General features: G+C 43.1%; 1 protein-coding gene across 1 annotated transcript in view; it reads left to right on the forward strand.

The window, feature by feature from the left end:
* The window catches only part of dnajc10 (DnaJ (Hsp40) homolog, subfamily C, member 10), a 32732-nt gene that overhangs the window by 10141 nt on the left and 5584 nt on the right, over nucleotides 1-17007 (forward strand). The window contains exons 5-20 of the mRNA XM_031294418.2: nucleotides 894-976; nucleotides 1899-2030; nucleotides 3138-3231; nucleotides 4376-4453; nucleotides 4862-4905; nucleotides 5298-5363; nucleotides 6833-6898; nucleotides 7822-7911; nucleotides 8009-8119; nucleotides 8675-8789; nucleotides 11401-11528; nucleotides 12758-12874; nucleotides 12981-13082; nucleotides 13248-13308; nucleotides 14414-14508; nucleotides 15469-15602. Of these exons, the coding sequence (XP_031150278.1) occupies nucleotides 894-976; nucleotides 1899-2030; nucleotides 3138-3231; nucleotides 4376-4453; nucleotides 4862-4905; nucleotides 5298-5363; nucleotides 6833-6898; nucleotides 7822-7911; nucleotides 8009-8119; nucleotides 8675-8789; nucleotides 11401-11528; nucleotides 12758-12874; nucleotides 12981-13082; nucleotides 13248-13308; nucleotides 14414-14508; nucleotides 15469-15602 (1516 nt within the window). The remainder of the gene's footprint in view (nucleotides 1-893; nucleotides 977-1898; nucleotides 2031-3137; nucleotides 3232-4375; nucleotides 4454-4861; nucleotides 4906-5297; nucleotides 5364-6832; nucleotides 6899-7821; nucleotides 7912-8008; nucleotides 8120-8674; nucleotides 8790-11400; nucleotides 11529-12757; nucleotides 12875-12980; nucleotides 13083-13247; nucleotides 13309-14413; nucleotides 14509-15468; nucleotides 15603-17007) is intronic.

Below are 17007 nucleotides of genomic sequence, written 5' to 3' on the forward strand. Positions count from 1 at the left end.
GAGCACAGTAAGCGGTGCTCTAAAGTGTGGCTCTGTTTTACCTTGAAAAAGCAGTAAAACAAGAAGGGCCCTATTTTAACGATCTGAGCGCACGGCGTGAAGCGCCTGGCGCAGGTGCGTTTAGGGCGTGTCCAAATCCACTTTTGTTAGTTTGACTGCGGAAGAAAGGGTCCGTGCGCCGGGCGCCTGGTCCAAAAGGGTTGTACTTAGTGTCTTCATTAATCAGAGGGGTGTTTTGGGCGTAACATGCAATCAACCAATCAGAGATCATCTCCCATTCCCTTTAAAAGCCAGGCGCGTTTGGACCTTGGAGCATTGCTATTATGATGGAGGATTTGCACCGTAATATTTTTATTTGTAATCTTCTGCGTGTGTGTGCTGCTGCTGCGCGTCCCTGTGTGTGTAACAAGCATAGTGTGTGTGCGCGCACTGTGCATAACCCTAGGCGCATTTTACTAATGCGCTGTTCAAATAATGAAATGCTGCGTTATTGACTTTAGACCAGGTTTTTGTTGGTCAATGGTGCGTGCGTGCGTTTGTGTGTGTCCTAAACACCATCTCAGAGCTAGGCTATAGGTGGAGACTTCTCGTTTTCATATTTGGTAGCCTAAGACACACGCACAGGTTGGTAGTAAAAGGGCTGCAACAACTTGGGATGGCCAAAAAGAGAGCTAAACAGCTTGCAAAGTACTGTGCCATGTCTGCTATTATTTGCAGCTACTTATACCCTTCAGAACTGAGTATTGTGCTTATTAAGTGATATTGTGAAGACCTGCTGCATGCCACTGGTCCATGAGTTTGCGTATGTATTGTACTGCATCTGTAATATTTGTGTCCCTGTACCATTTTTTTTCATCATGTGGACATAAATAAATGGTTGAAATGTGTTTCAGAGGCGGCAGTGAACTCTGGAGAAATCTGGTTTATCAACTTCTATTTTCCACGATGCTCACACTGTCACACGCTGGCTCCAACGGTAATATAACACTGAAATACATCGTAAACTAAACATACTCAACACGGAACACACACACCTTGTATGCAAGTGTTTGCTGCTCACTGCGGCTTTTATCATCCTTTTGATTTGACCTTTCAAGCCTGCTTTTCTGTTTTTAAATACATCTTTTATGCTTTTTGTGTTAATGAACGTGTTATCTGTAGGAGGGTTGTGGCTAGAAGGGATACAGCTACGGCCACGGCCGTTGAGTTTAGACACCAAAACAACTAGTTAAGTTTAGGAAAAAAGACTGTGATTTGGATTAAAACATTCCCGAGGAACGAACATGCGTTTCTTGGGTGAAAGTATTAAAATTATATCATCATATTGAATTGGATTTTGTATAATTTTGCATAACCTTCGGCCGTAGCTCTAACCCTTCTTGCCACAACCCTGTAGGAGTCTTTGTTTGATATTTTAGAAAGTTGGACGTTGTCTTTAGTAGAAATCAGCAATAAACGACTAGTGTCTGTTTGTCCGACCGTCCGTCCGTCTGTCTGTCTGTCTGTCTGTCTGTCTGTCTGTCTGTCTGTCTAACGTGTCTGTCTTTCTCTGTAACTAACGTGTCTGTCCATTCTAAGGTGTCTTTCTGTCTGTCTAACGTGTCTGTCTAATGTGTCTGTCTGTCTGGCTGCCTAACGTGTCTGTCTGTCGAACGTGTCTGTCTTTCTCTCTAACTAACGTGTCTGTCCATTCTAACGTGTCTGTCTGTCTAATGTGTCTGTCTGTCTGCCTGCCTGATGTGTCTGTCTGTCGAACGTGTCTGTCTTTCTCTCTAACTAACGTGTCTGTCCATTCTAAGATGTTTTTCTGTCTGTCTAACGTGTCTGTCTGTCTGCCTAACGTGTCTGTCTGTCGAACGTGTCTGTCTTTCTCTCTAACTAACGTGTCTGTCTCTCAGTGGAGGGAGTTTGCCAAAGAGATGGATGGAGTCATCAGGATTGGAGCGGTGAACTGTGGAGACAACAACCATCTGTGCAGGAGCAAAGGCATCAACAGCTACCCCAGTCTGTTTGTATACAGAGCAGGGCAGGTCTGTTGATCGGTTGTTTCCTTATTGATCTTCTAACTTAACCAATGTGAGTGAGGGGTGGGCCGCTACGGTAAAGAACGCAGCAGTTCAGTCAGGCGGAGGCCTTAAGACATGTTCTGAATTTGAACGTTTATCAGTTTCTTTTGTGCCTCCTGTTTTGTTTCATCTCCATTTGAAATGATCTGTATCTTCTCCCCATGTTTACACTGAAAACCACCTGCAAGTTTACATGAATGAAATTCAGTAAACTCAGAATAACCTGCAAGCGCATCCAGTAACAGATCACCAGTACACTTTGGTTATTAGTTACATTCAGATTTGTGAACCAGTCTCAATCAGCGGTGTAGTCTACGTGATACGCAGGTATTCACAGTATACCCACTAAGAAAGCTCCAGGATTTCCATATACCCACTTAAAAATGCACAATGACACGCAACAACATACTTTCCATTATATTTTTGATATATTTTGAATTGTCATCTGTGTTCTTTTTCTTAGCATAGGCTAAATAAAGGTATTTCATCGTAAATTGGTGCATTAAAGTGTTTCCAAATGCAGAATATGAAGTTGTTGACGCTCATAACTTCCCTGGGGACGGACACCCAGACCCCCCACTATGAGATATATATATATATATATATATATATATATATATATATATATATATATATATATATATATATATATATATATATATATATATATATACATACATACATACATACATACACACCACTGGTTGCAACTTATATTTTACTGGAGTGTGAGGTTAATTCTGTTAGGATTTAATGTCGTCTGTTATTTATTTTGCCATGTCTCCCTTTGAAGACAACAAAGGAATCCATTCCAGTTCACGTACTGTAAACTGATTTGATTTTTATGAAGCACTGAAAATATCAGGCAAACTTGTAACAAAACTTTCAAAAATTGAAATAACAATATCTCTCTCCATACCTACTCTCCTGCCTTTCTTTCCTCGTGCGTTAGGTACTTCACACGGTGTCTTGCAGTCTGAATAAATCTCGCTGAGCTGAATTCTGTGAGCCCAGCGTCAGAGCAACCTTGTTTTAGCAATCATTGTTAACATTCAGTTTGTCTTTCTATAGAGGCCGGAGAAGTTCAATGGGGAGCGTTCTAAAGACAGCCTGGTCCAGTTCTCCATGAAGTTAATCACAACGACCGTCACTGAGCTCTGGCAAGGTAAACCTTTTATTCTTCATTCTCTATTTCTCTTCTATCTCAGTGGTTTCCGTTGGTTTATGGAAGACACAGGTGCACATATTTGCTGAGGGGGTTTAGGGGTACTTCCTCAAGAAAATGTTTTTTTTTTTTTTTTCAATTAAAAAAAATGCAATTTCACATCCTTTTGGACCATTATTAGTACCATGTTAAAAACCATATCATATAAAACGTTGGAAAAGCTCAAGCAGATAATTAAATATAAAACCTGCTAAAGAAATACACTGGGCACCAACTGCAATCATTAGATCGGAGTCAGTTTAGTTCGTTCTGATGCTCTCATTGATTTTAAATTAATTCGGCTTTGATGGTGCGCGAGTGTGTGTGTGTGTGTGTGTGTGTGTGCTCTGACCTGTGGTTGTGTGTGTGTGTGTGTGTTAGAGGGCTGCATTGGGATTGGGTCCCGTGGGACCCAACGCAAATCTCGCGGGAGCGGGCGGTTTTAACTTTGCTGCGGGCGGGAGCGGGCGGCTAAAAAAACCACTGCGGGATCGGGATGTAGCCTGGAACCCCCCCACGCCAGCAGAAACCAGAGATATACATATATACTGACTGAGTATATACTGTATAGGCCATCTATGAGCAGACACCAGCGTGTCTGAGCCTCCCAGGACGGGGGAGCTCCGAGCCAAGGCTCCGTCCACCCTCATCCTCGGCTCCTTCCTCCCCCTCTCTCCCTCTCCTCTCTCCCTCCCCCTCGGCTCCTTCCTCCCCCTCTCTCCCTCTCCTTCTGCTCCTTCCTCCCCGTCTAACAGCAGCAAGCACCTGCCTTCTTTGCCTTCATCTTCTCCCTATTAACCTATAAAATGACGTGTTTTCTCATGCGGGACGGGAGAAGACACAACATCAATGCATCTCTATTATTGTGCGGGCATAAATTCTCCGAGTTTTGCAGGTGCGGGCGGGAGTGGACGTACACATTGCGGGAGCGGGCGGTAATGGTCAGAAATTCGCCGGGAGCGGGATGAAGAAAACAGTCCCGCGCAGGGCTCTAGTGTGTGTGTGTGTGTGTGTGTGTGTGTGTGTGTGTGTGTGTGCTCTGACCTGTGGTTGTGTGTGTGTGTGTGTGTGTGTGTGTTCTCTGACCTGTGGTTGTGTTTGTCAGGTAACGTGTTCAGCGAGATAGAGAGTGCGTACTCGTCAGGGCTTGGCTGGCTGATCACCTTCTGCTCCGACACTGGAGGTAACACACACACACACACACACACACACACACACACACACACACACACACACAGGTTTTTTCATGCATGAAAGTGTTCCTGCACGTCTGATTGTCCATTGAAACATTCAGTCACATATTTCTCAATTTTCAATTTAAAGACTTTTATCGGCATGACAAGACCTTGCTTATATTGCCAAAGCAGAAAACATGTAAATAAAAGGAAATTAACAATAACTGGCACAACATACACTATAACATGAACACCAACTTAAACATAAAGTCATAAAGGCACAAAGAGTACAATGGTAAACCAAAATCATTACACAACTTATATTCTCTCTCTCTCTCTCTCTCTCTCTCTCTCTCTCTCTCTCTCTCTCTCTCTCTCTCTCTCTCTCTCTTTTTCTCTCTCTCTCCCTCTCTCAGATTGCCTGGAGCCAAGAACAAGACAGAAGATGGCTGGGATGTTGGTGAGAACACAGGAGTCATATTATAATATAATTATAAATATCCTCTGCCAATGTGAGTAGGAATAGAAACACGTTGAATAAATAAAAGCTTAACTTTCACAGTTGGCAACATGTCTGCTGGATTTCACATTTTAGGTCAACAATCAAAGCATCACATTGTTGAGAAGCAGAAAACTTCCAGTCTTTTTCAATGTGATTTAATGTTGACAGCAAACAACTGTGTAATGGAATAAACTAATGAACTACATGTCAGTTTAAGGTTACATATTGACAATGTCTATTTTTCTATAATTAAATGCTTAAGCCTGACAGATTAAGATTGTGTGGTGTGTGTGTGTGTGTGTGTGTGTGTGTGTGTGTGTGTGTGTGTGTGTGTGTGTGTGTGTGTGTAGGACGGTCTAGTTAAGGTGGGATGGATGGACTGCGCCTCACAGGAACATCTCTGTGACAGTTTTCAGGTAATTATCGGCACCTTCTGCAATACTACTGATGTTTGGGATGCAACTAACGATTATTTTCATTGTCGATTATTTTCTGGATGAATGGATTAGTTGTCTGGTCTATAAAATGTCAGAAAATGGTGAAAAATGTGGATCAGTGTTTCCCCAAAAGCCCAAGATGACGTCCTCAAATGTCTTGTTTTGTCCACAACTCAAAAGATATTCAGTTTCCTGTCACAGAGGAGAGAAGAAACTAGAACATAGTCACATTTAACAAGCTGGAAACAGAGAAGTTTTACTCTGTTTTCATAAAAAATGACTCAAACCGATTAATCGAGTATCAAAATAGTTGGCGATTGATTGAATAGTTGAAAAGGTTTCCATTAATCGATGAGTATTTGCAGCTCTAAATACTCCTGTGACGTTCTTCCATGAAAATTACTCACTTCTCCGTTTGTGTTCATCGGCCCTGTGTTGTTGAATAGACTCCCATGATTCTTCTCTAATTGAGTTTATATGGAAGATAAATCAGAGTATCATCAGCCGAGGTAGATATTGTCCCTGTCGGGCAAAAACATTCTCTCTCCAAAACCGTTGCTTTTCAGGAAAAGAAAAAAGGCTACGTCACTGTTTTTGAAGGTCCCATGACATGGTGGTCTTTGGATGCTTTTATATAGGCCTTAGTGGTCCCCTAATACTGTATCTGAAGTCTCTTTTATATAGGCCTTAGTGGTCCCCTAATACTGTATCTGAAGTATCTTTTATATAGGCCTTAGTGGTCCCCTAATACTGTATCTGAAGTCTCTTTATATAGACCTTAGTGGTCCCCTAATACTGTATCTGAAGTCTCTTTTATATAGGCCTTAGTGGTCCCCTAATACTGTATCTGAAGTCTCTTTATATAGACCTTAGTGGTCCCCTAATACTGTATCTGAAGTCTCTTTATATAGACCTTAGTGGTCCCCTAATACTGTATCTGAAGTCTCTTTATATAGACCTTAGTGGTCCCCTAATACTGTATCTGAAGTCTCTTTATATAGACCTTAGTGGTCCCCTAATACTGTATCTGAAGTCTCTTTTATATAGACCTTAGTGGTCCCCTAATACTGTATCTGAAGTCTCTTTATATAGACCTTAGTGGTCCCCTAATACTGTATCTGAAGTCTCTTTATATAGACCTTAGTGGTCCCCTAATACTGTATCTGAAGTCTCTTTTATATAGACCTTAGTGGTCCCCTAATACTGTACCACTAGCCACTGGGGGACCATAGGCAGGCTGGGGGAACTCATATTAATGTTAAAAAACCTCCATAAAGTGAAATTCTAAAGCGTGACTTAAAGAATTGATTAATGAAAGATAAAGTAAATATGGTTTCTGCCCGGCAGCGACGATATGTTGTTTGTGAACACACTGTGCCCTCAGCTGCTCTGAACTGTTTGTAGATTTATCTTCAGGTGCCACAATAAGTCTTTCTGCTGTATTTCAGGTGACGAGTGGAGCGACTGCTTTGTTCCCACCTGGAAGTTCTCTGGATCAACCGGGCAGCGTACTGGTACGCTACACAACAACTTGACTGTCTGTATGTGGACAGACTAGTACAGTCTGTAGTAGGGCTGGGGATCGCCACTGATTTCCTAAATCGATTTGATTCCATATCAATTTGGTTAGGGATTCAGTTCCCAGGCCAATTAAGCTTGGATATGAAAGAGTTTCTCAGAGACCTAATGCTGTAAATCATACAAGGGACCCTCTAACCTGCTGCATTATTAAAAATACTAATGTTGACGTTAAGAATTGACCCCATAGCAGTTACATAGCGACAGAAAAAGCACATTCTTTATCGCAGAGACAGTATACCTAAGCCATAGTTCTGTGAAAATGGCCATGGCAGAAGCTCCAAAATTTAGCCTAACTTTAGAGCGTTACTTATCATGACATGGGTTCCTTAGATCATAGTTTCATTTCATATGATACCAATATCTTCGCTCTAGCTTTAAAACAGGGCCTCTTAAAAGATGGATCTCAGGATTGTATGAATCAATATCGGATCGTTCAAAAGGCAGTCCCTCCAGAAAAACGCGAATATGCGATCGCATAATTCAATGCATAATCAGCCAAAGTCCGCATATTTATGCGGGGGCCGCATTTCTTTCAAATATGCCGCACTTTCGCCGCATAAATTGCCGATTTCCGTGCAAAATATGCGGGGCTTGCATGATTTCATAATCCCCACATTTTCATTGCAAAAAAGTCCCATATATCTTAGCAGAAAGTTGAAAAATGTTGCGTTTAAAATGTTGCCGCATATTCCATCGCATTTTTTAAGAAAACGTGCCGCATAATCAAGGATTTTTGCCCGCAACAATCACAAAAAAACTGCATTTTTCTGGAAGGACTGTAAAGGTGATCGATTTGAATCGGAAAGTGATTGTGAGTGTGATACTGCTGCACTGACTAAACGTGCATGTGTTCCAGTGGCTGAATACTCTGGACAGTAAAGAGATTTACAATCAGGTCATCGACCATCTGCCCGATCTGGAGCTGCTGACCGGTGACAGCTTCCAGGTACACACTCGAATACACTCTCCAGCTGTCAGAAACACGACCAACACTCGACAGTTCATATTCAAATATACACGCTGTTGTAACTTCCTGTTCCCAGAGGAAGCTGGCCCATCATCGCTGGTTGGTGAGTTTTACGTTTGGAGACAGAAGCCCCGCCTCCAACGAGTACAAGAAGCTACAAGCGTTCCTCCGAAATGACCACATACAGGTACATGTCTGTCTGTCACTTTCTGTCTGTCTGTCTGTAGCTCTCTGTCTGTCTGTCTCTGTCTGTCTGTAGCTCTCTGTCTCTGTCTGTCTGTCTCTCTGTCTGTCTGTCGCTCTCTGTCTGTCTGTCTGTCTCTCTGTCTGTCTGTAGCTCTCTGTCTCTGTCTGTCTGTCGCTCTCTGTCTGTCTGTCTCTCTGTCTCTGTCTGTCTGTAGTAGCTCTCTGTCTGTCTGTCTGTCTGTAGCTCTCGGTCTGTCTGTCGCTCTCTGTAGCTCTCTGTCTCTCTGTCTCTGTCTGTCTGTAGCTCTCTGTCTCTCCGTCTGTCTGTCTGTAGCTCTCTCTGTCTGTCTGTCTGTCGCTCTCTGTCTGTCTGTCGCTCTCTGTAGCTCTCTGTCTCTGTCTGTAGCTCTCAGTCTCTCTCTCAGTCTCTCCGTCTGTCTGTCTCTCTGTCTCTCTCTCTGTCTCTCTCTCTGTCTCTCTCTCTCTCTCTCTCTCTCTCTCTCTCTCTCTCTCTCTCTCTCTGTCTGTAAGTCTAACTCTCTGTCTGTCTCTCCAGGTCGGCAGAGTCGACTGTACAGCAGACTCAAAGTTGTGTCAGTCCCTCTACATCCATAACCCCTGTGTGGCTGTCTTCAAAGGACTGGGGATCCACGACTTTGAGATCCACCACGGTTGGTACCACCGACTCAAATGAACTTTGGACCCGCAGTCCAAAGTTCCCCTTTCTCACATGTTGCACACAACGGGGGATTGTCCTTGTCGGAAATCCCCCGTTTGGATTAGGCGAGGGGTGGCGCCTGGATAGTGCGTGCAGGAGGCCGGACACGATGCAGATTACACCGCGGTCAACGAGCCGGTTCCTAACTTTGGTCAGTCCTTCCAGAAAAATGTGGAGTTTTTTTGAAAATCCTTGATTATGCGGCACGTTTTCTTAAAAAATGCAATGGAATATGCGGGATATTTATGCAATTTTATGCAATGAAATTGCGGGAAGTTGCAAAAACTGCAGTTTCATCATGGCTTCATCGCGCGGTTTGCAGCTTTTCGATGATGTTCATGTCGCGTAATTACTTCACTTCATAACGTTCCCATGGCAACAGGGGAAAACGGCTGCTCTTGTGTGAAGTAAATGCAACATTTTTCAACTTTCTGCTAAGATATATGTGACTTTTTTTGCAACGAAAATGCGGGGATTATGAAATCATGCAAGCCCCGCATATTTCGCGCAGAAATCGACGATTTATGTAGCGGAAGTGCGGCGTATTTTAAAGAATGCGGCCCCCGCATAAATATGCAGACTTTGGCTGATTATGCATTGAATTATGCGATCGCATAATCACGCTTTTCTGGAGGGACTGATTGGTCGTAAACAACAGAGTCTCTTGCCGTTCCTTGTCTTTGTGTGACGATTTTTTACAGAAGGTCCTGAATCTCGTCATCTCTCCAGTTAGATAGTTTCTTGGCGTCTTTGTGTAAATCACCGTTCTTCTTCTTCACCCTCGGATGTTTGATTTCTTCTGGTTTCGCACCAGCAGCCTGAGAGAAAACATCAACAGGCCCACCTTGCTGTGAATGCTCAGGGCAATAAAAATGAAAAGAAAATGCTCATTTCAGTTTTTTTCAAAGCCCAAAGTGACCAGAGTGAAATGTTTCCAGCTAGTCCTGTCTTGCAACAACTGTGATTGGTCTGCGCGGCCGTGGCTTGGTAGCGTTGCATTTCCTTAAACAACATGAGATCAAGGAGAGGGTTAACTTCTCCTGCTCCAGATTTCTCACCGTGGTCAGAAAGAACAGGGGAGACACTTTGGTTCTCTCACTATTGTTTGTAAGTTTATTTGATTAGGACAATGCACATTAATCAACATTTCTGTAAATTCAATTCAATTTCAATTCAATTTTATTTATAGTATCAAATCATAACAAGAGTTATCTCGAGACACTTTACAGATAGAGTAGGTCTAGACCAAACTCTATAATTTACAAAGCCCCAACAATTCCAATAGTTCCCCCAAGAGCAAGCATTAGCAGAGGCTATTGCGACAGTGGCGAGGAAAAAACTCCCTTTTAGGAAGAAACCTCGACAGACCCAGACTCTTGGTGGGTGTCTGACGGTTGGGGTTATGACGGTACGGGATGTAGCGTGGCACAGCAGAGCATGGGTGGACGCGGTGGACGCAGCAGGACGTAGCCGGGCATTGCAGGGAATCGTAGAGCGTAGCAGGGTGTAGCAGGTCCATAGCCACAGCTGCACCCAAGACCCAGGTCTTGGTGTCGCCCTAATCCGAGGCGATGTTCTGGGCGAAGAAGAAACATAAGGACTCCGGGGAGTAAACTCCCCAGAGCTAGGTTAGTAACAAGCACTTCTGAGACAGGATGTGCATAAAAGGAAACAAAAGAAAAGAGCGTGTCATAAGAAGGAAGGAACTTCCTCGGCAGTCTAGAATTATAACAGCATAACTAGGAGAGGCACTATATTATTGATTATACGATAGGTAAATCTGATGACTGTAAAGAGAAGCAGAGGTGCTGTGTCTGCAGCTATACACCCTGCCCCGCCGGTCTAGGTGTTCACTGCAACTCCTCACTCCCTAACTATAAGCTTTATCAAAGAGGAGAGTTTTCAGTTTAGTCTTAAATGCGCCAGTCGGCTAATTTTCAACTGTAGTCCTAATTACCTAGCATGCACGTCTTTACGGTGGGAAGAAACCGGAGCACCCGGAGGAAACCCACGCAAACACGGGGAGAACGTGCAAACTCCACACAGAAAGGCCCGGAACAACCTGGATTCGAACCTAGAACCTTCTTGCTGTGAGGCAGAAGTGCTAACCACTGAGCCACCATGCTGCCTATGACTCTACTGAAGCTAATCACCGTCACTCTCTCACTCGCTCTACCACAAACACACACACACGCAGAAGACTAAATCAGCCTTTAAACGTATAATAGATTCGCAAAATAGTTGTTGATTTGAATGTTCTGCTGATCGACTCATCTTTTTTCGCTCTAGTGTGCTTTTCTGTCTGTATAACCTGAGTGTCTGTTTCTATAACCTGACTGTCTGTCTGTCTGTATAACCAGAGTATCTGTCTGTCTGTATAACCAGAGTGTCTGTCTGTCTGTATAACCAGAGTGTCTGTCTGTCTGTATAACCAGAGTGTCTGTCTGTCTGTATAACCAGAGTATCTGTCTGTCTGTATAACCTGAGTGTCTGTCTGTCTGTCTAACCTGACTGTCTGTCTGTCTAACCTGTCTGTATAACCTGACTGTCTGTCCTGTCTGTAGGTAAAGACGTGTTGTACAACATCGTGGGTTTTGCGAGGGACAGCGTTCGTGCTCACGTGACGACCCTGAGACCCGACAACTTCCCTTCAGACAGAAAGGAGCCCTGGCTGGTCGACTTCTTCGCTCCGGTTCGTAGCAAATTACTTTCAGCGGAAGATAGAAAACTAAACAAAACTAAACTGCCTCCGTTTAGTTACTTACAAAAGCATATATCCGATCATCTTAGAAGGAAGCAATGCACACCCCAAGCCTGAAATATTTCTATATGCGTTGTGAATTTGTGGTTTTCATCCGCAGGGAAGCACAGCAACAGAAAAAAAACCTCACGTGGCACTTCATAAACACACAGGTTGGAATGCCACGTCATTACCGATTGGCTTGATTTAACCTCAGATAGTTTTATACTTCACACACTGCTGCTTGATGACCCAGCCCGTCTGACTCGCTGTTTGCCTTCAGGGCAGGTGATGGTGTTACACCTCCAACACAAACAGAGAGAGAGACAGACGCAGAGAGAGGCAGGCAGGAATTAACTACTTTGTTGCACGCCAGTATGGTGGCAACAGGAGGAAATAATCATGTTTGTTCAGTGTGGTTGTCTGAGCTACTTCTCCAGAGTCAGTGTGTTAGCTACAGTAGATGGCGGTCGGCACGCCCCCAGTTTGGAGAAGCAGGCAGGAGTACCGACACGGAAGATAAGCAACGTCCTGCTGTGGACAGGGGGGGCAGCTAAACACATTTTAGACACCTGAACACATCTATATCAGTTTAAATGGACGCTGCATTTTGTCAGACAGCCCTTTACGACGAGGAACTGAAGCCGTTATCTAGACCTACCAGACTCCTTTGACAAAATCAAGACATTTTACCTCGCAGAACATGGGAGTTGCTGCTCTACAGCTGCCTCCATCGGTTAGTTTGTTTGTGTTATTGTGTGACTTGCGGTGATTTAAACAGTTAGGAACTAACTAAACTAACTAACAAACTAACTAACCGATGGAGGCAGCAGTAGAGCAGCAACTCCCATGTTCTGGGAGGTAAAATGTCTGTTTTTGTCAAAGGAGTCTGGTGGCTTTGAAGAGAGCAGAGATAACGGCTTCAGTTCCCCGTCGTAAAGGGACAGCAAGGTGAAGCGCTGGAAATATTCTAAATATAGCGTCCACTTAAACTGATATAGATGTGTTCAGGTCGAAAAAATCTGAATGAGTGTTCAATGAGAGAACCTGAAGCTTTGTATTTGTAAATAGAGGGTTGTTATGTATACTCAGGCTGTCACAGAGACCTGGACATGCATTAAGAAAAACAACTCTTGGGATTGAGATGTTAATTTTAATAAATGTTTGATTCACGTGTGCAGTGGTGTCCTCCGTGCCGCGCTTTGCTGCCTGAACTGAGAAAAGCTTCAATCCAGTTGGCCGGACAGATGAAGTTTGGCACTCTGGACTGTACCATCCACCAAAACCTCTGCTCTACGGTGAGCGCATACACAGCTGGACTGTACCATTTAATTATAAGTAAGAGAAGGGTACGCACCACAGATAGGACTGATCACTTATTGTGTCTTTCTCTCTGTTTCTCAGTATAATATTCAGGCTTATCCCACCACGGTGATCTTTAACGGCTCCTCTGTTCACGAATACGAAGGACAGCATTCAGCTGACGGCATCCTGGAGTTCATACAGGTACCGCTACATACCAATGGCATACTAAGGCTGTGTTCACATCACCAAAAGGGGATCCGGCGATCCTTCCCAAGAAATGGTTTCCACTAAAAAAAAAAAAAAGGTTGCATCAACACCAAGTGAAGAACATCTTTGTCTGAAAGAGATGTCTTTTGGTCTCTGCAGGATCTGGTCAATCCGTCCATGGTGGTCCTGGATCCTTCCAGCTTCAGCGAGAGAGTTAAAGGTAAAACTAGTTCCCCCAGCAACCGATAGTTCTGCTACTTACTAGAGCTTAGATCAGGCCCAAAAAAATCCAGCCCGACCCTACCCGAGCCCGTGCACGTTGCATCCGAGCCCGGCCCGACACATTAACTGTAACTATGAGCCCGAGCCCTTTTTTAATCCGTTATAACTGACGTTCTCAACTACAACTCTGAGTTGTTTGAACTACAGAAATCTGTTTAGAATTATCTTAATGAATAATGCAACAAGGACGAAGCATGTAAACTGCACTGTTTGTTTATTCAGAATGGAACGGATCGCAAATGGATCCGAATGAAGAAACGTAAAAAAAAATCTCCCTCAGCCGAATAGTGTGGGTAACAGATCAAGGCAGCAACATAATCAAAGCCCTGGAACCATATAGGAGACTTTCTTGTCTCGATCACCTAATTAATGCTGTCCTTCACCACGGTCTGCATCATCTAATTAATGCTGTCCTTCACCACGGTCTGCATGCCGACGCACTGGCCGTGAACAGTGCTGCAGATGGTGGGAGACGTGATGTAGCCCAGTTTACCTCACACTCAAGTCAGGTCAGGACATCCACCCAGAGCTACGGGAGAAGCTGGAGAGGCAGAGCTTTCTCCCCACCGAATAAGGCTAATAAAGTAATGATTAAAAAAAATACAAATGCTTGATCAAGGGCCCTGCCCGGCCCGAGGATGGCGGCGGAAAATATCGGCCCGACCCGACCCACGGGCCGGGCAGAGAATCTAAACTCTACTACTTACTGTTAGACCAGGAGCTGGCTGCACAAACAGAGCTCTTGTTTTTTTCCAGTAGAGTGCTAATTCACCACGCATTCTGGTTAAAACCAAAGGTCTTTGCAAATGTAAACACAGTTTTTATTGAGCTGTTTCGCTCTGTTAGCACTAGGGCTGCAATGTATTGTAATTTAAACACATTGCCAAAGGCTGCGATATATAGCGATAGACACTTAGAGATTTTTCACGCGAGCCGCGGGGCGTTCAAACAGCCGGACAGGAAGTGAAACGGCGAGAGCATCCATTCAATTTACCAAAAAGCTTCTCTGCTCTTCTGTTTTTCTCCGGATGTGTTGTTTGCAGGTCGAGCTGAGGGACAGATCTGGGCGGTGGATTTCTACGCTCCGTGGTGCGGTCCCTGTCAGGCTCTGCTTCCAGAGTGGAGACGCATGGCCAGGGTGAGAAAACCAGCCCACAGCAGAACAGTTTGACTCCAAATCATCTGTGTTCAACATCCTGCAGAGAAATACAGCGGCAATAATATTTAAAGACCCGTACCAACACCTGCAAGTCGTCGTTTTGCATATTTAAAAATACAGGCTATCACATTAAGCTGTGAACTGGCACTGCCAAATGCTTCAACTAAGTGGAGCGCAGGCATCCAGTCTAGCAGGACGGTGCGCTCCTGCCGTTTCGGTTTGACAAAGACATCAGCCTGAAATAATTTACCCAACACTTGTCACATCAAGGTCAACGTAACTGTAAGAGCCAATTAGCGCCATTGGTATAAATGTCCTCAGGTGCACCCCGGAAGCACATACAGTATTTGACTTTAAATGTAGAGGCTAAGCCCTAGCTTTAAGCCCCTGAGGTGCTGTTCCACAGGTAGAGTAATTGATGCACTTTTTTACACACACACACACACACACATCAGGAAAATGTACTTTAAATATTAAAAGTACTTAATGCAGAATATATTGTTGGGTAGATTAATTTATAATGAAACTGTATTTTATAAACTACATTTGTGTGCAAAAATCTTAATTTGTAAAGTAACTAAAGCCGTTAAAAGATGAATGTAGTGGAGTTAAATATTTCTCTCTGAAATGTAGCGGAGTAGAAGTAGAAAGTGGCACGAAAAGAAAAGACTCGAGTAAAGTACAAGTACCTCGACATTTGTACTTAAGTACAGTACTGGAGCGCACACACACACACACACACACAGTACAATGTAGTGACATTTAATTACTGCATTTATCCCCATCCTAAGTATTAGGATGCAGTGGACAGCTGTTTATATAGCACCCAGGTAGTAACTTTGGGGTTCACCAGTCTTGCGGTTGAAGGGCGACCACTCTACCCTCCGAGACGTGAAGAAGAGGTGTAACTCGTCATCCTTTCTGTCTCTCACCCTGCAGCTGCTGTCAGGTCAGATCCTGGTGGGCTCCGTCGACTGTCAGCGCTTTCAGTCCTTCTGTCAGGGCCAGAACGTCAGGGCGTACCCTGAAATCCGCCTGTACCCCGGCAACACCCGGCAGTCAGATCGCTTCATGTATGTACCGCACTTTGAAATACTCTACTTAACTTCCTGTATACAATCAAAATAAAAATAAAAGGACAGCAGTATTCTCAGCTTCATGTAGTAAAAGTACTGCAGTATTCTCAGCTTCATGTAGTAAAAGTACTGCAGTATTATTAGCTTCATGTAGTAAAAGTGCAGCAGTATTCTCAGCTTCATGTAGTAAAAGTACAGCAGTATTCTCAGCTTCATGTAGTAAAAGTACAGCAGTATTCTTAGCTTCATGTAGTAAAGGTATTGCAGTATTCTTAGCTTCATGTAATTAAAGTACTGCAGTATTCTCAGCTTCATGTAGTAAAAGTACTGCAGTATTCTTAGCTTCATGTAGTAAAAGTAGTGCAGTATTCTTAGCTTCATGTAGTAAAGGTACAGCAGTATTCTTAGCTTCATTTAGTAAAGGTACTGCAGTATTCTCAGCTTCATGTAATTAAAGTACTGCAGTATTCTCAGCTTCATGTAATTAAAGTACTGCAGTATTCTCAGCTTCATGTAATTAAAGTACTGCAGTATTAGCTTCATTTAGTAAAAGTACTGCAGTATTCTTAGCTTCATTTAGTAAAAGTACTGCAGTATTCTTAGCTTCATTTAGTAAAAGTACTGCAGTATTCTTAGCTTCATGTAATTCAAGTACTGCAGTATTCTCAGCTTCATGTAATTAAAGTACTGCAGTATTCTTAGCTTCATGTAGTAAAAGTACTGCAGTATTCTTAGCTTCATTTAGTAAAAGTACTGCAGTATTCTCAGCTTCATTTAGTAAAAGTACTGCAGTATTCTTAGCTTCATTTAGTAAAAGTACTGCAGTATTCTTAGCTTCATTTAGTAAAAGTACTGCAGTATTCTCAGCTTCATGTAATTAAAGTACTGCAGTATTCTTAGCTTCATTTAGTAAAAGTACTGCAGTATTCTCAGCTTCATGTAATTAAAGTACTGCAGTATTCTCAGCTTCATGTAGTAAAAGTACTGCAGTATTCTTAGCTTCATGTAATTCAAGTACTGCAGTATTCTCAGCTTCATGTAATTAAAGTACTGCAGTATTCTCAGCTTCATGTAGTAAAAGTACTGCAGTATTCTTAGCTTCATTTAGTAAAAGTACTGCAGTATTCTTAGCTTCATTTAGTAAAAGTACTGCAGTATTCTCAGCTTCATGTAATTAAAGTACTGCAGTATTCTCAGCTTCATGTAGTAAAAGTACAGCAGTATTCTCAGCTTCATGTAGTGAAAGTACAGCAGTATTCTTCATGTAGTGAAAGTACAGCAGTATTCTTCATGTAGTAAAAGTACAGCAGTATTCTCAGCTTCATGTAGTAAAAGTACAGCAGTATTCTCAGCTTCATGTAGTAAAAGTACTGCAGTATTCTCAGCTTCATGTAGTAAAAGT

Source organism: Sander lucioperca, chromosome 8 (genome assembly GCF_008315115.2).
Source record: "Sander lucioperca isolate FBNREF2018 chromosome 8, SLUC_FBN_1.2, whole genome shotgun sequence".
NCBI lineage: Eukaryota > Metazoa > Chordata > Actinopteri > Perciformes > Percidae > Sander > Sander lucioperca.